Here is a 23774-nt window from a genome sequence, read left to right on the forward strand (position 1 = left end):
AGAGTTGTCCATTGCTTGGTCTACCTGGATGTGTGTTTGAAGCTGTGGGGAGATCTGACCAAGGCAAGCTCTGTCCCCAGTGAGAGTTTCCAGTGAGGAAGTGAAAACCACTACCCGTCTCTGGCAAGGTTGAAGAGAGCTGTGGTTTGCTCTTCGTCAACATCCATACAAAGGGCTGTTCTCATTCATTGAGGAGAGAAGAGTGGTGGATTAAGACGTTGATATTCTTCCTGGTATCTACTGAGGTTACAGAATCTCAGAAATTAAAACTGCTACAGTTAATGTTACCCTTTTTCCCACTTCCCACCCCACATTCTGAAACCCCCAATGTTTTCACACTGAAAACATGGTTCTTTGAAACTTTTCGCCTTTGTTTTTCCTTAAGGGTCAATTCTAAATTGATCTTGGACAGCCAATGTTACCAGCTTTATACATGGAGATAAACCAACACAGGTGAAGTAACCCTGTGGCATGAATGTCTGATCACAAGGACATCCAATGACAAAAAGTATACAGTGCGTTCATCTTATAGTCACACTTGGTTTCCATACAATGGAGTCAATTAAAACATCCTATAAAGTGGTCTAGACTGCAACCTTCAGCCATCAGTTAATTGCAAACCTTTTCAAACTTTAAATGTGAAAATGTTCCTAGCCCACTGAGTGGACTTGAAAACAATTTCAGTCACTTGTTTCTCATAAGAGTTGACCGAGTGTCTACAAATTCGTGTCGTAAGAATGAATCAAAAAGACAAAGACATTTGGCTTAAAATAAATACTAAAAAAATGCAACAAATCAAGTAAATTATGCAAACCAAAGGAATGTAAACACAAAAATAAAAGCACAGTCTTTAAAGGTCTTCAGAGCTGAATGGACAAAATATTCAGAGAAAGGTATTTAATTGGCTTAAAAGGTAGCAGAGAGCAGATATTGGCAAGGTTGTAGAATGTGATATGTAGCTTTAGCTCAAACCTTTCTCCCCCATGCCCACCACACCCCAGCAAAGAGAACTTATTTCCATGGGGAAATCTGACATGAAATATACATATCAGAAAACAACCTTTCTTCCTTTCTCCTAGATCAGGATTCAAAAATACTTTAGAAGAAATGTTATATTTTCCAACGAAAAAGATTTTTAACTGAGTTACAGTGTTCAAGCACATTACTTATTTTGGACATGTGTTGTTCGTATGAGATTTGTCAAAGTGGACCATGATGACTCTTCACAGAAGAAGGCAGGCAAAGAGGCCAGAGGCCTGCTGGTGGACAGCATGGGAGCTTCTGCCTGCCATGCTTAGGCCTTACTTTGCAATTTGTTATTACTTTATGAGACCCCCGCTAGTGTTTTGTTTTGCTTGCTTAATTAAAGAATATTGACTTGAATTGTCTCAAATTTCATGAACATTTATATAAAGCTTGTAACTCCATCAAGGATCCTTTTGAACGATATTGAAGTCAGCCAAGCTGACACATGGAATCTATTCTAAATTATAAAGGTTGATGGTGTTTCTCAATTTCCTATGTTGCGGGGGTAGTGGTGGAAAGAGAGACTTTTTTTTTGGGGGGGGGTTTTCGAGACAGGGTTTCTCTGTGTAGCTTTTCGCCTTTCCTGGAACTTGCTTTGGAGACCAGGCTGGCCTCGAACTCACAGAGATCCGCCTGGCTCTGCCTCCCGAGTGCTGGGATTAAAGGCGTGCGCCACCACCGCCCGGCTAAGAGAGACATTCTTGAGATAATAGAACTGATTAAACTAATGATGTATCAAGCTTTGTTGGGATAATGTAGCATCTTCTATCTGTATGAATGTTTATCCTTATATTCTACTATTAGATGGGTATCAACTGTGACCAAAATGCCAGACTTTTCAGTGGTGACATCCTTCCCACTACTAAGTGACCAGAACATGAGCTACTAACTGAGATTGTTCCACATCAGTACCTTGCTCCAAGAGGTGGTATAAACAATGGTGCCCCATAATAAAGAGAGTGTCCATGTTGGCATCCTCTGAGAAAGGTACTTTATAACTAAGAGGGCAGAGGCCATGGCTTTTCCAGTACTTTGATTAATTTCCATGACATTATTAAAAAATTAAAACAGAAACTAATTTTTTAGGAGAGAGATATAGGGAAAGGCAGAAAAAGTTTAAAAAACACAACCCTAAACATAAGTGATTTTCTTTAGAGTGTTTCCTGTAAGCCACAAAAATGGGAGAATCCTTATCCTGTAGTCACAGGGCTTAATTAGACGAATCTCCTGGCCCAAAAGAAAGCCAGTGGCCTGGAGTAAGCAGAAAATGAAATATAAAAAGGCTAAAATGTTTGTTTTATATCTATTCCTAGAATAGAGAATTATATGGTCAGTTTCCCCTCCCCATAAGGGTCATAGCACAAAAAATCCTCATTGAGCAGGCAATCCAACAGGTGACAGAGGAAACCATTAGCCACAAGGTCACCAGGATGAGGGGACTTCTGAGGGGTAGAGCTTCTGTGGCATGCATCACTCATGTAGTCTGTGCACAACAAAACAAGAAGTATGATTCTCAAAAAAGTGACTTGCCATAGAAAAGTGGGATGTAAGTTGACTACGCGAGGGTCTGGCAATAATTCCCATCAGGAATACAAAACCTCCTTCTCAAAGTTGGTGTAATAACAGTAACAACACTAATAAAAATCATAGTAACAATCATACTTGCTTTTGATTCAAAAAATTTCACAGTAATTAATGCAGGGGTGGGGGTGGGGTCAGGGTACATACTATCAAAGCCTCTCTCTGAGTCAGGTGGATTGAAGCCTGTGTTTCCAGTGGTCTTCAGCTTGCTTCCTTTTACAAAAGGAGGGTTAGCTACCTTGCAGTCCACCGGTGAAACTGCACCTACTAAATACCTTTCTCTATGTACAATACAGAGATGATGAGCGAACACGTGGCCTCTGAGTTGTCCTCAGTGGGCAGGGTGGGCTTCACCCTAGGCCACACGTACGTGGGGCTCTTCTTCTGTCTCCTGGCCCAGGCTGGTATAGGTGACTGAAGGCTCCACCTGAGCTGTGCTGGGTAAGTCCACAACCGGTCCTGAAGGATTACGGAATTGCTTGTACACTCGGGGGTCCTGGGCTATGTACGTGGAGGTGGAGGAGTAGAGCACCAGCCCGATGAGGATGGTGAAGTAAGACAGGAGGTAAAGTCCTGAAAACTAAAACACAACAGAAAGGTGATTGAGCAGCCAAGTGTAGCCACTGACAGATTAATGATGTCTCCTGCAGGAACACGCAACCTGATGAGGGAGCTGGTCCTCATGATGAAAAGTGAATGTTCTCTTAAACTGGCTTTGTCTTATTGATTCCCTTTGTCTTTTTCTAGGCTCCGTGGCTAATGAGAGGAACAGTTAGCTAATTGTCCCTAAAATGCCCATCTGAGAACCTGAATTGCTTGGGAAGGGTAGTTAAGCACAAATTAGAATATATCAAATTCAAAGCAAAAAATCTCCAACATCACTCCATAAAGAGTCGGTTGTCTGTGGCCTCATTAAACCCAGAAGAAATATAGATATTTCATTTAAGGGCATAATGAAGCCACAAACAAAGAAGCCCTCACTGACAGCAGCGGCAGGGCACTGCGTTTCACCGTAATCCAATGCAGACATGATTTGTCTCCCCTGTAAGAACTGTTATTGACTTCAGTAACTATCGCGGCAAGATTAGGCTATCCTTGAACAGAGAAAAGTGGTAAAAACATGGCGTTCCTGCCCTACTCGTCAAAAAGCAAACCAACAATTTGCTTGACAACTCAGAGAGTTTTTCATTTTGTTGGTTGTTTTGTTACTTCGGTGTGTGTGTGTGTGTGTGTGTGTGTGTGTGTGTGTGTGTGTGTGTGTGTGTGAAGAGTGGTTGGTACAGATTTATAATGTCAGGAATACTTTTGAAAAATTACGACCTTGGACCTTCTTGAGGAGTTTCATTGGGTAGTGTATCAGAAGAGAATAAGGTTAAAAGACAGTTACCCACTTTCACTCCTTTATTCTTTATTCATTTACTCACTTGCTCACTCCTTCATGGTTTCTTACAATATCTCCTGTGCCTGAAACATGCAATTATGTACAAAGGAAATAGAAATGGGAAAAAAAAGTCTTGCTCTTCCCATCAGAGACTTACCAGGTACAGAGAGACCAAAGCAATACAACACAATTGGGGCACACCAGACCTCATTTCAGTCAATTCCTATCAACTCAGTCTTGGCCACTGTGATGGTTTGAATGAGAATGGCTTCCATAGGCTCATGTATTTGAATACCTGGTCCCCAATTTGGGAAGGACTAGGAGGTGTGGCCTTCTTGGAGGAAGTGTGTCACTTCAGTCAGGCTCTGAGGTTTCAAAAGCCCACGCCATTCCCAGTTAGCTATCTCTACTTCGTGGGTGTTGTCTCAAGATGTGAGAGTTCCCAGGCCCTGCTTCAGCGCCATGCCTGCCTGCCTGCTGCGATGCTTTCCACCATGATGATCATGAACTCCCTCTCTACAACTGTAAGACCCAAATAAATGCTTTCTTTTATATGTTGCCTTGGTCATAGTGTCTTATCACAGCAACGGAAAGTCACTAACCCACCACATCTTCCATCTATTACAGAAGAGAGCTGCTTTAGTTTTAGTGTCTATTTTTTAGGCTCATACTCTAGAAGAAGTAGCAACTGGTAAACAAACCAAGACGTACCAAGGCTAGAAGAGCAGAAGATAGCACAGTTATCCAGAGAGCTTGGAGGTAAGTTACCTGGCGATTGTAAACAAGCTGAAAGGTTGCTGGTTCAACAATGGAAAAGACGATCTTGGTAATGACACACAGAAAAAAAAATGCCCTTGTGGCTAAAAGTCTTGCTATAATGTACTTTTCCCTCCACCTTTTTCTTTCTGCAGGACCAAGGGAGCTAAGACTAAAGGCTACGCTCTGATTTTCTTTCTACAGCACTCTTCACTCTGCTCCCCAATCCCTTCATTTTTCACATTCAGGCCAGATGGTAACACGTTTGAATGTGGATTTATATACTAAACTCAACTTGGAGCAGATCCACTTAATTAACTTGAAATAATTAATTAGGTTTTCCTTAATGAAAATAAATGTGCCTTGTTCTTTGAGTCACAATTAAAAAAAAAAACCAGGGAAAGATGAGCATCCCAGGGCTATTCTTCATGATCTCAGAGAGCCTGCTCACCTCTAGACTCACCTCCTGAAATCCATATCCAAGAATCTCATCCTTCAGCTCACCCTTAGTGCATCAAATGGCTTTGCTTCTAACATTGTCACCAGTTTGAATATTTTATGAATGACTTTTGCTACTCTGTTCATGTGTTTTTGTTTCAAGTGAAGACTGTGTCGTGGTCTTAGGTGCCTACTGCTCTTGCTGCACATGAAAATAGGGAGGCCAACAATGGGACTTTGTAGTTACTGCTACCTTCTAACTCTCAAACCAGATTTAAGTCTTAGCTCTATCCCTGAAGAGCTATAATTCTTGGCAAATTTCTTGTACTTTTCCAGTCCACACTTCTACATCAATCAGTGCCTGTACAGTGTATGACAACTCTAAAAGTCATATTAGATCAAACATCAAAACACTTGGAACAGACACCTTGCAACAGACATTCAATTCATATTAGTTTCATTGCCACTGTTATATCATTCATAAGGGCCAACCCTCTTCTGGATGTGGAAATATAAGATTGAGCCCTAAGTCTACAACAGAGAACAGCTTCTGAATGCCAGCACATAGTGTATGTCCAATTCATTTCTACTTAATCCATCCAGAACTCACTCTAATTTTTTTCAAAAGATGGATAGCATGGAATTCTATATAATAGAATCATGTTAGAAGTCATCTAAGAAGTTTTATTAATAGGTAGTAGAGAAAGTTTCCATTTCCTCCAAAAGGGAGCAGCCAGGCAAGCATTGGGATTAATCGGGATAAATACTGGATGTCACAAATGGCGACAGAAAAATTTAACTTATTTTTCAAAAGGCAAGATGTTTCATTTTCTCCTGTCTTTTTAGCCTCATAGAAAAATAGTAAGAATTTCGATGTAGGTACCTAAAGAGACAACCCATAGTCCAGACATCACATTTACAGAGCGTTTGCTTCAACAACTAATCAGGCAAACAAAACTTCCATGTGGTCTAGGGTGCCTAACTTACTAATTGCAAATTGTGTGTACTTTCTGTTCTGGAAGCAAACACAACAGGAACTTCCCCGGACCAAGTGAGGCTAAGAGCTTTCAGCACTACAGGCAGGGTGAATCCCAGGCAGAGGCTTGTCTCCACTGAGGAACAGGACTGCCTGTGTGTGCTGTGTGGTCATCTCCTTACTCAACGGAGACCCTTAGATTGGCCTGTGTGTTCTGTGGTAGGACAGATAGCCAGTATTTTACTTGTCCTGTGGCTTACAGAAGCGAAGAGGGACAAGCCCTGTCTTGGCAGTAGAGTTCCCAAGGCTTTCACACTGTTTCTATCCTGACAGATCTCTGTGAACAGGTCTGGAAAGCCCTGTGTGTGGTGAGAATACCCCTGTACTGCTCAGTACAAGTCCTTGTGACGGAGTACTCAGCATGGCTGATAAGAAGCCTCTAGGGCTAGGCACTAAATCCAGACTTTAGAGAGCCAACATATGGTTGTATTTAATTAATGTGGCATTCAGAACACCGCTAAGGACAGAACAAATTTTCACTTCATTTTTGGCATCAGACGTATAAGTTGAATTTTAATAAACCCACAAATTCAATAGACTTCAACCTCCACAGATAGAAAGATTTCAAAACCCCAGAGTCCACCGATAAATATATCAGGGTTTCTGGAGTAAGGTGGTGAATTATGAGTTTTCACCATGAAATTCTGTGAATGAGAAGAGCTGGGATAACAAAAGAAAGTTTGTATTCTAAGAAAGAGGAATGGAGGGAAGAGAGGAAGGAGGGAGAGAGAGATTGAGAACTAGGAAGAAAAGGATGACAAGAAAGGACAAACAGAAAGATAATGATGTAGAAAGCAGCCCATAGCTTCCCAGGGGAAAGAGTAGATGAAATCACCCCCACAGGTAAACCATGATTGCAGGTGACCCCGAGGACAAGACTCACCGTCCTAACCACAGGAAAGCCATGGTCCTTGCCAGCATTAAACCAGTGGGATTTTAACCAAATCCCATTGGCATCGACTTTTCCCGTGGACCAGGGCAGCACTGTAAAGAAATCCGTTCCATCATCCCATGACTCAGAGGGCTGTTATCAGTTACCGCCCTGAGAGAGGACCTGCTGTTTGAGACACAACTACTTTTGGGCCCTGAAAAAAAGTAACAACCTCAAGTCAGGAGGCTTGGATTCACCCTGCAACAAAGTCTGGAAGGCTTACAACAGCTATGGGAGGCTTTTGTAAAGAGAAGAGCCTGACAGAGACCCCCAAGAGAAGTTGAGCTGTGGGGAACTCGGACTTTGAAGAGTTCCCCTGACAGCGGCCTGACCCTCTAGGGAGCTAGCCTACCATCTGTAGGTTACTGCGGTGACTAAGAGTTCTGGCTGGTGGGCCATGTGGTCTTGGAAATTGCCTCCTTGCCACAGGAGGTTTGCTGCTGGGCGGGACCCAGAATGCTATAAGTCCAGATCTCGAAGACTGCTCCTATCTTCCGGCGAGTTTACTGCTGAGCAGGATTTGAAAACATTGAGACCAGCAGGCAGAGAGCTGGCTTTCCTCAACACTCTTCCTTCAGGGGAGAATTAGATGTTCTGCCTTCTCACCTCTCTGATGCACTGACTTGGAGATTTGCTGGCCCCCAGTGTTCAGCCCGCCCCCGCTTCCAGGGCGTGGGTGGGGGAAGTCACCACAAGCCACAGACTCACAGCAGCTCCTTAAACATAAAGTGTCTAAAATGACCTACCCGGACAACGCTTCTTACCAGCCTAGCTTTCAGCCCACATACTGCACCCATGTATAGAGCGGGAACAGGCAGGAACCACACTCACCCCTGGACTCGGCAGATTCCAGTATTAGAGGATACAAAAATAAGCACCTCAAATTAAAAGAAAACTTTTTTCTTTGTACTATCATTCTTAGTATTTTTAAATTTAATCTTTAAAAATATTATGTTTTAATTTTTAGTCCTCTTCATATTCTTACCAAATTTCATCTATGGAGTTTTTCGTTTTGTATTCTGATTTTTTACAGTTTCTTGCTCCTTTCTTGTCCTCTTCCTTTCTGTTCTTCTGTTTCTTTTTCTTTATTTGAATTTGCTTCATTTTTTACTTCTTTTTTTTTTTTGTTGTTTTGTTTTGTTTTTTTTGAGACAGGGTTTCTCTGTGTAGCTTTGTGCCTTTCCTGGAACTCACTCAGTAGCCCAGGCTGGCCTCGAACTCACAGAGATCCACCTGGCTCTGCCTCCCGAGTGCTAGGATTAAAGGCGTGCGCCACCACCGCCCGCCCATTTTTTTATTTCTATGACACACTATTTCATTTTTATTGTTATCTTATTAATTTTTAGCTTCTTACTTTATTTTAGATTATTTTTGTCACTTCCTATTCTATGATTATTGGTGGTTTATCAGCTTTCTTCAATTTATTTTTATGGGGGCTGGAGAGATGGCTCAGTGGTTAAGAGTACTTGTTATTCCTACAGAGGACCTGGGTTCGGTTCGCAGCAGCCACATGGTTGCTCATCTCTAACTCCAGTTCCAGGACATCTGACACTCTCTTCTGACCTCTTCATGCACCTGGCACATATGGGTTGCACATATACACATGTGAGCAATACATTCATATACATAAATAAAAATAAATTTAAAAAATAATTTAATTTTGTTACACTGATAGAAAAATATCTACAGAGTCTACTTTGCTTTGGTGGTGTTGCTGGTACAAGAGTTTTTTTTGCTCCTCACTAGGCAGTGTTGGGTGTTGGGGCCTCAAGAGAAAGCTGCTCTCGAGGAAGATCCACAAACAAATCCAGACAAGACACAAGAGGCACAGAAGTCACAACATGGGAACACAAGGAATGTAAGAAAGCCAGCTAACAGCAGACTCCATAATCCTCACAATCCTCAATAACGGAATGCAAATGTATTAAAATGGCTGAAATGCTGAACATAAACTTTTAAGAGTCTGCTTTTAAAGATGACCAGGGTCCTCAACAAGGATTCAAGTGAAAAGATGAACGAAGCAAATAAGCCAATTTAAAACTCTGGAGATGAAGAATCCAGAAGTTTGAGTGAGAGATTCAAAGTGAAAATCGAGATTCAAGGGAAAACAGAGTTTTGAACTAAAAAGTCCGATAAATCAATTGACTAGTGAAAAGCATCATGAATAGACAGGGCCAGGTGGGAGACACAATAACAGGCATTGGAAACAAGAGGAACTGCATTGATATAGCAATGAAGAAAAAGGCCCTGACAACAATATTTAAATCTTCAAGACACAAGTAAGAGACCAAACCTACAAATCTGTGATACAGAAAAAGGAAACTAAGATGCAAAGTAAGAAGCATACATAACACACCCTAAAAATTGTAGAAAATTTCCCTACTCCAGGTAGAGAAACAGACAGCCAACTGTGAGAGACATTTAGAGCCCCAAACAGACAAGACCAGGATGTTGTCTTCCCAAGTGCTGTTAGAGTTAATGTGGTAAGAATATAGAATAAAGAAAAAAACACAGAAAGTTGCAAGAGAGAAGTGTCAAATTACTCATAAAGAAAATCTAAGTGACAATAGACCCCCGAAGAAACCCTAAAGACCAGGCAAGCAGAGAGCATAGACTGATATAATTTAAATTCTGAAAGTTAATTGTACTTCCCTTAACCATACCTTAGACCATAAAGCAAATCTTACTGAAATAAAATAATTATCTTACAGTGGAACAAAACTAGAAATCAACAATAAGAGAAATTACAGATAAAATAGACATGTGGACTTTGAACATACACACACACACACACACACACACACACACACACACACACGCATGCACGCACGCACATACACACACAGGAGAGAGAGAGAGAGAGAGAGAGAGAGAGAGAGAGAGAGAGAGAGAGAGAGAGAGAGAGAGAATGCAAATGCTAAATGCTGCCGCAAGGGTATATATGTTGAGGGAAAGAATTCTCATTCACTGTCAGTGGGGATATAAATTAGTACCATAACTATAAAAATAAATATAGAGATTTCTTATGAAATTAAAACTAGAATTACTGCATGACCAAGCTATACTATTCATCTGTGTGTTACACACATATGGAGCATTATTAAACTATTAAAAAGACAGAAAAATCATGTAATTTTCAGAAAAATGGATAGAACTGGGAGTTGTCATGTTAAGATAATAAGCTGGACTCAGATAAATATTACTCATTTTCTATCATATAGAAATCCAGACCTTAAAAAGACACGGAAGTAGAAGGGGGACAGTTGGGAAGAGGAAGTGGTCTAGTGAGATGGGGGCAAGAGAGAGAGTGGGATGGCTAGCATAGTCTACATATGACATATAATATACTATATCATATTTATAATATATGCATCTCAAAATGTCATAATGAGTCAGGCATGATGGTCCACTCCTTTAGTCCCAGAACTCAGGAAGCAGGGGCAGAGGTAGAGCTCCAGCTAGCCTGGTCTAAGTAGTGAGTTCCCAGCCAGCTGGGACTACATAGTGTGACGCTGTCCAAAACAAAACAACAAAACCCCCACCACAAACCCAAATAAGGCATAGTGAAATGCTTTGTGGTATACATTCTACACCGACTACAATCAATGTAGTGAGGAAGGGAGAAATAGCTTTGCTTTTGATGCTTGCCCAGAAAATCAGTAGAGGTCAGCAAAGGAGAACATGGGCATGGATTATTTTCCAATCCCCCTTCTTCCCTCATGAGTAACAATCATTTTGAATATGAAAACCGTCATACACTTAGGAAATGTGGGTCTTAAAGCAGTCTCTTACACTTTATTCCCCTCTGAGGACTGCCCATGTTCTCCTTTGATGACCTCTACTGATTTTCTGGGCAAGCATCAAAAGGTCCTAAAGGGAATTAAGATAGAGTAGAGCTCTTGGATAGATATAAAGAAACAGAGGAAGAGGAGGACAATAACACTGATGAGGAGGAGGACAAAGAAGGAGAGAGCCTGGGGATAGAGCTCACTTGCTCAGTGCTTGCCTAGGATGCTTGAACCCCGGGGTTCAACACATAGAAATGCATAGGGGTGTGAAGACAAACAAGGTCCTCCTGGGCACCCTGTCTTAAAAGATCTAGATGAGGAAGACACAAGAGAGATTTATGTCCCACACAGGGGTCAAGGAAGCACAGGATAACGCACTTGGAAGGAGGGAGACAAATCAGGTTAAATTTTTAAAAAAGGAAAAGGTATTTAAAATTTCTCAATAGCTAAGAGGAAAAGGAGACAGCAGAACTGGATAAAAGACAATATTGTTTTATCTAAATTAAGTCAACATGTATTTGATTTACAGTCTATCTCTTTCTCTAATACACAGACGCACACACACACATACACACACACACACACACACACACACACACACACACACACATACACAGACACACACGCACACGCACACGCACACCTGCATATCCCTGCTGTTGACCTGATGAGATCTGCCTCCTTTTGAGAGGAGACTGTCCTGTCTCGATGCTGCTTCCAGTCCCCAGGTACTCCCCAGGCTGTCTATAGAGAAGTAGAAGAAGGACATTTCAAGTATCTTTACACTGTGGCTCAAGGATACTGTTAAAGTTCAAAAGACAGGCTGCCTTTTGGAGTTCTGGCTGATCTGAGCATGCTGTTCAAGGAAGCACCCTTTGGGGCCACGTAAAAATGCTGCACAAAACTGAAATCAGTGACATTTATTAATCTTTTTAGATACGTCTTCTGATGCTTTTACCTATGTGGTAGATCTGTGACGGCAATAATGATATACTTTCTTGTTACGGTCCAGTTCACCCTTTTAAAAGAATACTCTCCTCATATTTTTAACATCTAAGAGGGTAGCACCTGGGAAACTGCTCGCTTCACAGATGCTTCGGGAAACAGCACTAGCATGAGTAAGAAGAGCAATAAATATCAGAGACTGCTCCTTCCCAAGGTTGTGCATCCTAGGCTGTTACTGTGAATTCACGATCTGCTGATAAGCATTTTCATATAGGGAAGTTGACTTGCTAAATTTTTTATTTGTTATTTATTTATTTATTTATTTTTGTTTTTACCTCCCAACCACAGTTTGCCCTCCCTCTCCTTTTCCCAGTTCCTTGCCTCCACCTCCCTCCTACTCCCTCCCCCCAATCCACTCCTCTTCTACTGTTTCTTTTCATACACAGGTGGGCTTCTCATGTATATCATCCAGCCATGGTATATCAAGTTGCAGTGAGATTGGGCTCCTCCTCTTCTATTTAGGCTAGATGAGGCCATCCAGTAAAAGGAATGAGTCCCCAAAACAGGCATCAGAGTCAGAGACAGGCCCTTCTCTCACTGTTAGGGGGTCTCACAAGAAGACCACGTTACACAACTATAACATGCATGCAGAGGGCCTAGGTGAGGCCCAAACAGGCTCCCTGGTTGTTAGTTCAGTCTCTGTGAGCCCCATGAGCCCCGGTTAGCTGATTCTGTGGGTTTTCTTGTGGTGCTCTTGACCCCTCTGGCTCCTACAATCCTTCCTCCCTCTCTTCTGCAGGATTCCCTGAGCTCCACCTGATGTTTGGCTATGGGTCTCTGCATTTGTTTCCATCAGTTGCTGGGTAAAGTCTCTCTGATGACAATTAGGCTAGATTTCCAGTGGAGGGACTGGGACACCAACCCAACCCCAAATCTTTCAACCTACAATTTGTCCAGCCTACAAGATGTGCTGGGGTTAAAGATGGCACAGTGATTGTGAGACTGACCAGCTAATGATGAGCCCAGCTGGAGACCCATACCCTGAGAGGGAGCTCACCTCTGAGGGCCAAGACCCAGAGACAGCATACCCCAGAAACCTAGGATAGAACCAAACAAAACTGGGGGCAGGAGAGTCAATAAAATGATTCCTAACGACATTCTGCTATTCTCATAGATGGACCTGGTAATTTTTTTTTTTTTTTTTGGTTGTTTTGAGACAGGGTTTCTCTGTGTAGCTTTGCGCCTTTCCTGGAACTCACTTGGTAGCCCAGGCTGGTCTCGAACTCACAGAGATCCGCCTGGCTCTGCCTCCCGAGTGCTGGGATTAAAGGCGTGCGCCACCACCTGGTAATTTTAACAGGCAATTACAAAAGAGGAGGCCATGAATTTGAGAGGGGGCTCTGGCAGGGGAGAGTTGGGAGGAGCTGAAATAGGGAGAGGGATGAGTGGAAATGATATAAATATAGTGTAGTCATGTATGAAAGTCTCAAGAAAAATGGCTCATGAATCACGAAAACCTTAGCATAGATGGAGAGAGCTCATTCGGTCCTACCCCGAGCTGAGTAGCTATTGGAAGTTGACGGCTGTAAGGGAGGAAGACTCATTTTTCTTGGGTATGTGGCCACTGGTAGGTTGCCATGCTTCAACAGATAATCTCACACCTATGTTCTATGCACATATGGGCAGCACTAATGGGATATAAAAAATAAAGGAAGTGGACATCAAGTTGAGAAGGGAATTGGGATGACTAGAGAAAGTTCGAGGGAGAAATATAGGAAGTTAGTATGATCAAAATACATTGTACACAAGTATAACATTCTCAAGAGTTAATACAAATATTATTTTTAAAAGACATTCCTGATCTGGCAGCATCTTCTATGACTAGGATGGCAGACAGAAGTAAATCTTCACCAATGCTCAAATATATTGTGTTCTTTTTTCATGCTCGCGTGTCTAATTTTGAAGAATGAGTAGATGAAATTGTTTTCAGTATATTTATATGAATTCTTTTAAAAAGGAAGTTGAGGGGGCAGTGAGATGGTTCCGTCAGTAAGGGAGCTCACTACTAACCGTGAAGACTCAAGTCCAATCCCTGGAACCCACACGGTGGAAGAGAGAACTGATTCCTGAAAGTTGTCTTCTGACCTCCAAACATGTGCTGTGGCATGTGCATCTTCCAAAATAAATAAATGTAAGTATTTTTAAGTAAAGGATGATTGCTAATTTGGTCTTGAGTATTAGCGTAGAATAAAGACACGTCAATGAGTAAGTAAAACAAAATGCCAATGAAATGTGACTTGTTAATTGAATGTGATGCTGTTCTAGGGAAGGCCAGCTAAAGGTGAGTCCTTAGTCTGTTGAGCTCCTACTTTACACAGGGATTAAAGGTGGACACCTTGTGAAGAGAGTCCACTTCAAAGGGAAATAGGCAATCTACTGTGTGTCCTGGGGTTGGAGGGAGAAATTGGCTCAGCAATGGGAGTCATCTGCAGCCATGTGTTTCTCAGTGGGCTCAGGGGACAGTTGATGGGTACCGATCCATGAGAGGCTGGTGGCCAGTTCTGGGCATGCTGGAAGCTGTGATCTGCTTGCAATCCTCTGATGAAAGGCTCTGCCTGGACCTGATCTGCTACCACTCTGGTCTGTGCCAATTGCTATTTGAGCCAAGGAAGCCAGACAGACCCGGCTCCAGAGAAACACAAACACAAACACGCTGGTGTGGGTCTGTCTAATTTTGTCTGTGCACTAAACTAACAAAACCATCTTTGTTATTATTAACTCTATTAAAAATATTAAAGTTTGACTTCTGGGTTTACTAAATGGAAATAAATGATCTGGTGAGAGACAAGCTTTTTTGTCAAGTGCTTTCCAGCTCCCCAGGTGGTACCCTATTGTTATCTCGCCTTATTTTCCCTCTTTCCGTTCTCTTACTTTTTGTTAGAAAAACAAAAGAGCTTACTCTTGCTAGTTCAATGTTGCAATACTTCTTTCTTCTATAAATACCTTGAAAGATACCAAATGGGGACACTGCACACCATCTTCTAATCGCCACCCAAATCAGTTGTTTCTAGAGACCATGAAGACTTCCTCCTAATGCCCTTCAGCTATCCTTTTTTTCTGGAAAATTTAAAACCCAAATCCATGCTAATACTATCAGGGCAGAAAGGAAAAGACCAAGTACCTTAGGGAGAATGCCAAATGGCTTGTCTATTCAAATTGGAAAACCAAGGTGTTATTAAGATTTACTGTTCAGAAAATGATTTATCTTCTGGGAATCAACCTTGTTGGAAAGGAGTGAAGTGGCCACGAGGTTTCCAGCCTCTCCCCATGCCTAACGCTGTCACCCACGGGCAGCCTTTGTCTGGACCGCAGTTCCCATTTGGTTTATGAGGCCTTCCGTTTGGTTTGCAAAACCAGTTCATTTGGTATTACAGTTTGTGCAGCCAGTCCCTATAAAGCTCCTTTCCAGGCAAATATCCTCCCCTGTGGGTAATTTCACACATGAGTGCAGCAATAGAGAGCTAAAAATGGATTTCTGCCATTATCTTTTATATGACAAACAGACATTTCCACTTGGCTTGATGAATTGATAGAAAGCCCCGTTCATGTAGATTTCCATTTCCTAGAGTCCAGTAAAAAAAAAAAAAAAAAAAAAAAAAAAAAAAAGACTATAGTAGTCAAGGGGCTTACTCTGTGGGAATGTTTAATTATAGGCTCAGTTTCAACCAAGGGTGCTCAATGGCTCATTTACAACCCTTTCCCATGAACCCTTCTTATATCACTCTGCAGCCAAGATGGGATTACATATGTGTGGGAGATGTATTGAGCAGTGGCCTTCACACCACTGGAGTTCCTGCATCACAACACATCTCTTTCCCTCAGCATAACAGAAGACATACCCAGGGCTGGAGTGATTTAGGAGGTGATTAAATGTGAAAACTGGTGAAGGCTATTTTGTTTGTAGATGTGTGTTCCAGGTCACACATCCAAAAGATCAACTGTCCACTTCAGTGGAATCAAGGGATAGACACAGAAGTGCCACTACTTACTATTTGACCTGGTGACCCACTGGCTTAAGTTTTAGTTCCAGGAGAAGCAAGCTCTGCTCAGGAAGCAGAACAATAGTTACATTGAACTGGAAATGGAGATTGTCACATGGCCACTTTGGACTTCTACTTTTGAATCAACAGGAAAAGAAGGGAGTTGGCTGGCTCAGAGATTAATCCTGATTGCTGTGAGAAACCTGAACAGGGAGGTAATGTGGAGTTTTTCTGGGATGAGGATCACTATGAATGCCTCTTTAATCCTGTGATTAAAGTCAATGAAAAACTACAACAACCCTAGCTAGAAAGGACTCCAGTGACTCAGACCCTTCTGGAACGATAGTCTGAGTCCTCTGGAGACTAAAGATAATGACCTGCAAAGGAATAATGCAGCCACAGAAGTTGGAGAGGAACAGATTCTCACCCAGAGCCATAGGACAGTGCATAGCTCCCTTGAACCTAAGCTTTGATCAGTGAAATTCAGTTTAGACTCCTGGTATCCAAACTGTGAGAGAATAAGTTTCCATGTTGTTTTAAGCCACCATATTTGTGGTAGTCTATTCCAGTGGCTGTATGAAATGAAGAGGGTTGGTAAGTAGTCATTCACTCACTTATTGAGCATTAACTGTTAGCTAAGACCCTGGATACTACCTACCCACCCATCAGTTCAATAAACACAATTGAATTCAATAAACACAATGCTTGGACTATGGTGATAAGTAGAGTGGGTATAACTCTAGTTTCCAGAGACTGAAAATAAGTTTTAGGGGTTGATTTGTAATACAGGGAAATGTTAAGAAGAACCAGAGGGGTATCCTTGTTAGGATCTGGAGGAAGAACGCCCTGAAAGAGGGACATTGAGAACAAAATTCCCAAGGAGCACAGGGGCCTACATAGATGAAGAACCTAAGAAGAGCCAGTGTTGTTCAAGTCTAATATTTAATGGTGACTCCAAGACACACATTTATACTATACCCATCCACATTTTTAATATCCCAAAAGGAAATTATTATTATATCTTCTTTTCTAAGAGAAATACCATGAGGCATGGAATGGTTTAGGTTAGATGTTGGAGCCATAGACAGGGGCAATGTTCAGAAGTTAGCTGAATATTTACATTTTACTCAAATGCAATGAGAAAGAAGTGTCACTAGGTGCTTAGCAGATGAGCATAATCTAATTTGTAATTGAAAAGGATTGCTCTGGCAACTGGTGGAAGATGAACTATAGGAAGGAAGAAGTGGGAGGAAGAAGGGAGATCAAGATGCCAGTCTATGGTCTAGTGTGGTTGGGACTCATGGTGGCAGAAGAGGAAAATCCACTTTAGATGTAGACAGATGAAATGTGGGAGATGAAAAAGAGAAAAGTTGATATTGAGATCAGTTACCAAAGGAGACTACTTCTGGGAAATATGATTCTGTGTCTGTGAGTGTGTGTGTGTGTGTGTGTGTGTGTGTGTGTGTGTGTGTACATGTGAGCATGAATGTGTGCATGCACACACATTTGCACGTGAGGGCCAAAGGAAAACTTTAGCTGTCATTATTTAGGAGCTGTTCCCATTTATTTTTTGAGACAGGGTCTCTCACTGTTCTAGAACTCAAGTAGGCTAGGCTGGCTGGCCAGTGAGCCCCAGATGTCTCTTCCTGTCTCTGCCTGCCAGTGTTAAGATTACAAGAGCATGATAGCACTTCTGGCCCCTATGACATAGGTTCTTTGGATTGAACTCAGGTCCTCACGCCTAAAAGGCAAGAACCTTACTGACTGAGCTACCTCTGGATGCCAAGTATGATTCTTTAGTGCATTTTTCACAATGTATTTATTCACCTAGAGGACATGTGATCCCTTTAATCATTGAGGATTTACATTTATCTTCTACATTGCTAGCATAAGCTATGTATTATTCAGGGTATAATTCCTACTAATATTTATCCCATAAAGTTCTTTCATTATTTAATTAATCTCTTTCCAGTAGTCTGAAAATGTCGTAGGAAAATGGCATTCAGAAGAGTACAGCAAAGGTTTCGAAATTAGGCATGCAAACCTTAGCAAACAAAACTGCAGTCAGCCTCATCCAAAATATCTCTTGTATATATCTCATTTAGTTGGGGAAGGAAAGTCCTCCAGGGGAGCATAGATTACCGCCAGCATCCTGATGCTCAGGAAATGGGGCATGCTGCAAGCTCAGCGGTGACAGATAACATGGTGCCTGCAGACCCTGACCCTTGGCTGAAGTCTGTTCTTCTGCTCGGCATCTAGCTGCTGCTTAGTGGACTGTACTACAAAGACATTTTTTTCTTTGTTCTCTATGCTCAAGCTTGTAGGCACATACACACTGCTATTGAACAGTGGGAGAACTCAGCTTTCATTTAACATCTGTATGAGTTATTGATGAACACGGAAGCCATTCTTTCTCAATTTATGGAAATGATCAATGGCTAAGGGATGTTATGATGATAGCTGGAGGAGCAGAGTTCTTGACAAAGTGACACATAACTTCCTCCAGCCGCACTGGGATTCTTTATTTCTTCTCTTTGCTGTGTCTGATAATAGCAAGAAGGACAGAAGAATGAAATAAATGGATGAGTAATTTATGAGTAAAGAAAATTTTGGTGTGGAGCTGTTCAAGGAACAAATTACATTATAGTTTTAACAGCTATTTTATTTCTAAATAGCAGTTTGGTTCCTGATACATAGCCGTTATCTACTAAATAATCCTCAATATCCACTTTAAAATTAAAAATAGAGATATATACAGGCTCTGGGCATCAGTTCTGGGTGCAGAAACTTGGATTATTTCAATAAAATCTTATATGCCACAATTATTGAGTTACATAGGGCTGTTTAATCTTTGAAATCTCTGGAGTACTGTAATAATGTGAGATACTCAATAACACTGGTAGAATTCTTACATTTTAAATGAAACTTTGGAACTCTTATAAAAATAGAACTAGTTCATTTCTTAAGACTAAAGTTCAAATGGAATTTTGTGTTCTTCTACTACTAGTATTAGACAACTTTTCTCCAAAAATCTACAAGTATCTTCTAAATTTAACACCCATGAACCAATATATACATAACCATCTGTCTGACTCCCCCCCCCCCCCGTCTCTCTCCATTTTTGAAAGAGAGATAGATGGGAATGACAAAGTATCATAAGATACCTGTAACACAGAAAGGACATTTATTGTCAAGTAGGCAGTGTGGATAATGCTTTCTTTTTCTGGACAAGTTAATGTGTGTACGTGATTATTGCCGGATAGCACAGCTCCCGGCTTGCACCAGAGGTATTGTTTGGAGTGCTCTCCCTGTCTCTGCTTGCCCTGTCTTCACCCATCGTTCATTATCTGGTGTAAAATATGGCTTTAATGTCTCTTCCTTCCCATCTCAGTTCAGGGTGGCTGGTTCACATTGATTCTCCTTCATTCCTTTATACAAAATGAAACCCATAAATGACTGAGCTGAAGACATCTCACTCTACCCTTATTACAAAGCCTTAGATGCCGCCAAAAACTCCAATACAGGGCAGACATTCTATGTATTCTGAAATGGGGTGAAAATAGTTCCAGTTAGCTTTGAAAAGAGGTCTGAACATAAATAACTATGTAACATAGTAAGTATGTTTCTTATTTATTTATTTTACTTTTTAGAGACCTTATTAAGAACACATTTTTTGGGGGAAATACTTGGGTCCTGATGCTAAAGGCATGTACCATTTCATTTACTCCTCAAACTATCCTTAGGAAGTAAGTATCACCAACATTTTTCTAATGCAAAAACGGACACTAAGAGAAATAATTTCTGCTCAAGGTTGTTATAAGCAAATCATAAACTTTTCTCTTTGTTTCTGCATTTTGAAATAGAATCTCTGCATGTAACTCAGCTGCTCTCAAACCCTGCATCCCCCCTCCTGCTTCCCAAGTACTGGACTTTCAGGGACCTGTCACCATGCCTGGGAACACACCAGAGACTCTTACCCAGGGATCTTTGCTCTAATGTAAAAAAGTCTGTGACCTGGATGGGAAACCTTGACCTTTATTCTTATTTCCCTCAAACTGACATTTAGCATTTACTTAAACATTAATGTTACATCATCCTTAACAGTATTTGAGATTTTTGACCAATATAATGGTGACATGTTCATGTCACAGATCTCCTCAAATATTGCTTCTTCTCATCACTGCTTTGAAATGACAACCACTATTAGGTCTCTGTCTAGATCTTGTGGTTCATACGTTACTATATTATCACATTAAAAAATATTTTGGCTGTCTCAAAAACCAATACACATATGTGAGTGTAGTGATGTATGCCTTTAACCCCAGCACTTGGGAGGCAGAAGCAGGCAGATCTCTGTGAGTTCAAGTCCACCCTGGTCTACATAGTAAGTACCAGGACAGCCAGGGCTATAAAGAAATCCCATCTATAAACAAACAAACAAACAAACAAACAAACAAACAAACAAACGATATTTTGATAGCTTTAATAAGTTAGTCTTGTAGTCCTATTCATCTTATTTATGAATCTCAAAACATTGTGAAAAGCGGTCTTTGGGCATCATTAGAATGCCAAGTGGATCCACTGGAGGGAAATAGGAGCTTTCCAGGAGCAGGTCGTGGAGCTGGAACTTTCTACTAGGCTCAGGCTTGTGATTGCCATTCTGGCTGAGCTTTGCTCATCTTTTGGTGGACGTTCTTGCTGTGGGATGGTCTGTATGTCAAATGTGTTGCTGATTGGTCAATAAATAAATCACTGATTGGCCAGTGGCCAGGCAGGAAGTATAGGCAGGACTAACAGAGAGAAGAATTGAGAGAACAGGAAGGTAGAAGGAAGACACTGCCAGCCTCTGCCATGACAAGCAGCATGTGAAGATGCCAGTAAGCCATGAGCCACGTGGCAAGGTATAGATTTATAGAAATGGATTAATTTAAGATATAAGAACAGTTAGCAAGAAGCCTGGCATGGCCATACAGTTTGTAAGCAATATAAGTCTCTGTGTTTACTTGGTTGGGTCTGAGTGGCTGTGGGACTGGCAGGTGAGAGAGATTTGTCCTGACTGTGGGCCAGGCAGGAAAACTCTAGCTAGACATCCTTTCAGATGTGTGCACATGGACACATGATTGCTTGCACATCTGCATGTGTTTAAATATTCCAATAAAGTTGTTTCTTAGTAAAGAGGTCAGAAGGAAGCAGGACTGTAGAATTTCTCCGTGCTTCAGTGAAAAGCCAATGGGGGAAAAAATGAAAGTACTATTCAAGGGCAGGGATAAAACTGAATATCCGTATACTTGGACAAGCAGTAGTCAATGGAGAGTCTAGAAGATTCCAGCATGAATCATTACTGTTGTAAACCTAACACTCACTATGAAAGGTACTCAGGGAAGAAGGTACTGGCTCACTGGTCCTTGCAGGTCTCTCCAACGTGGAGGGACTTGATAGAGTAGTGGTTATGCAAACTCGAGGGACGTGAAGAAGCATCCTCAGGAGTGGAAACTCTTCAGCTCCATTCTCTGTTTCTTGGGAAGGCATGCGGTCACTGGGGCTTCCATTTACTGGGCTCTGTGGGACATTGGGCCAGCAGCTCCAGGGACAAAGGGGCTGTTCCTCTAAAAATGGGATAGGCCATAAGTCATGCTTTGTTTCAGCCTTTATGTTGGAGCCAATCTTTGTTCTTTATCTTAGTATAAAGGATGCTACGATTTCTGTAAACTTGGCTCACTCATATCCTAGACTATGGGAGATAAATCTTTACAGGTTGCTGTGAAAATTAGGCATCTCAGTGTAAGGGATAGGGCCAGAACATGCATTTTGATGATAAACACCCCCCCCCCCCACATCCTCTCAGGAGATAACTAGTGCTGTTTATTCTCTGCTATAGCCAATCCAAATGCAGGCCTTTCCTTTGATTGTGTCTACAGTACCTCTAACCTGGTCATTTCCCCTCAAAATTTGTTATTGTGTTAACAAGTTTTAAATATCTTTGTGATATGGAGTTTATAATAGACTTAAGAAGAAGGAATTTTGACTGCTCTCTGTCACTCTGGGAATGCTTCACAATGTGTCCCCAACTTTTCTATTCCTTCCAGAATATTTGGTAAATGGGAATTTTTAATATGGTAGGAGATGGATGTTTGTTAACCAAACCTATTTTCCTTTCTTCTTACATAAATGGCTTGACTACATTTTCAACCTCGCTGTGGCTATGTGGCTGAGTTCTGACCAATAGAATGGGGACGAGGTTAAAGACACTTGGTATTCACAGCCATACGTGGAGTCTGTCTCACAAGAGATACCCACTGAAGGCCTAGCCCAGATATCAATAAATTTCTTATACCTAGTAAATATTTTTATTTTATCTTATTACTTTGTGTGTATGGGTGTTTTGTCTGCATATTTGTTTGTACACCACATGCATGCAACGTCCTCAGAAGCCAAAAGAAGGTATTGGAATCCCTGGGACTGGAGTCACAAACAGTTATGAGCTGCCCTGTGGATGCTGGGGATTAAATCCAGATCCTCTGGAAGAGCAGTTGTGCTCTTAACCACTGAGACATTTTCCAGCCCCTAGCTAGTAAATTAAAATCAACATCGCTACTACACACAAATCAACATGGTTGGTGTATAAAGAGGCCAAGTCTGTGCCTCAGTAGAACTTTATTTATAAGAGCCGGTGTATGGCTTACAAGTCATTTTTGATCCTTGCACTAAAGGATGGCAGATGATGGATGAGACCTGGACACCTGAGTGACTACATGGGAGCAGTGAAACCCAATGCTTAAAGCCAGCAACACTCACCCCAACTCCTCCCAGAAGAAAGAAGTCTCAGAACAGGCTGTGCTGGGGGTACTGGACACAGAGAAGCCAAGTTAAAATGCTTCATCATTCTATGTGGTGATTCATGTGAAATGCTTTTGACCTGGGATATGAATTTTTTTAGTTCTTTATGCACCTGACAAGCTCATAATGTACCTAAGATAGTCATTAAAAGCTAAGTATTAATTTTCAAATCTCATATTCTCAATTTATGTTTGGCCATGATGAGCTTAAAATCCATTACTTTCTGTCTCTGTCTCTGTCTGTCTGTCTGTCTCTCTCTCCATCTCTCTTCTTTTCTTTACAAAAAGAAACATAATGGAATGCATATGAGGGAGAGTATTTTTATACATACAATGTGAAGAATTGCCCTAATGCTTATCAGTTGTCAAGGGAAGAATTGGTGTGCCCTGGCTTCTAAAGACTAGGCATATTACTGAAATTGCTCACTGCCACAGAAGATCAACTAGGCTACACAGCTCAGGGTTTTGACCTATGTCTAATGAAAGATTCCACTCTTAATGAAAAGGTCCCATCCCTGCAATCTATCTGGCGTGGGCACTCAGATGCTAAGGACATTGGAAATTGCTGGCCGACTTGAGTTTCTGGGGTTTGGAATCTCATCTTTTGCATTAATCTGCCTGGTGATTTTTAGTGCTTCTGTTAACTTTGTCTGTCAACAAGATGGCAAATCACAAAGCAGCAACTGCCCATAGCAGGCACAGGATAAATATTTGTGGGATGAAGCTGTCTTAAATTTAACGCATGATAATATATCATTAAAGTGAATCATGCTCAGAGTTATTAAATTTCACGTGCCAGATCTCTTCCAATTACAGTGAAACTAAAAGGGAAGGTGACATGTAGCTGTAACACTCGTGGTTGAAGGGAGGGTCAGGATGTCACAGAGCTCTGTCCCTGACCTTGAGGGATCCAACCTGGGGTATTAGCATAGTGGTTATATTAAGACACTTTTCTGATGGCTTTATAAGTCTTGGAGATAAGTTATCTCATACAAGGTTTAGACAAAAATATTCTG

General features: G+C 41.4%; 1 protein-coding gene across 1 annotated transcript in view; it reads right to left on the reverse strand.

Moving 5' to 3' along the window:
- Positions 1-1566: 1566 nt before the first annotated feature.
- Positions 1567-23774, reverse strand: part of Slc35f1 (solute carrier family 35 member F1) — a 415476-nt gene continuing 393268 nt past the window's right edge. Inside the window, exon 8 of the mRNA XM_052751337.1 lies at positions 1567-3187. Coding sequence (XP_052607297.1) covers positions 2963-3187 — 225 coding nt within the window. The 3' untranslated portion in view covers positions 1567-2962. The remainder of the gene's footprint in view (positions 3188-23774) is intronic.

This window comes from Peromyscus californicus, unplaced genomic scaffold (assembly GCF_007827085.1).
Source record: "Peromyscus californicus insignis strain IS unplaced genomic scaffold, ASM782708v3 Scaffold_22__1_contigs__length_63687245, whole genome shotgun sequence".
NCBI classification, from domain to species: Eukaryota; Metazoa; Chordata; class Mammalia; order Rodentia; family Cricetidae; genus Peromyscus; species Peromyscus californicus.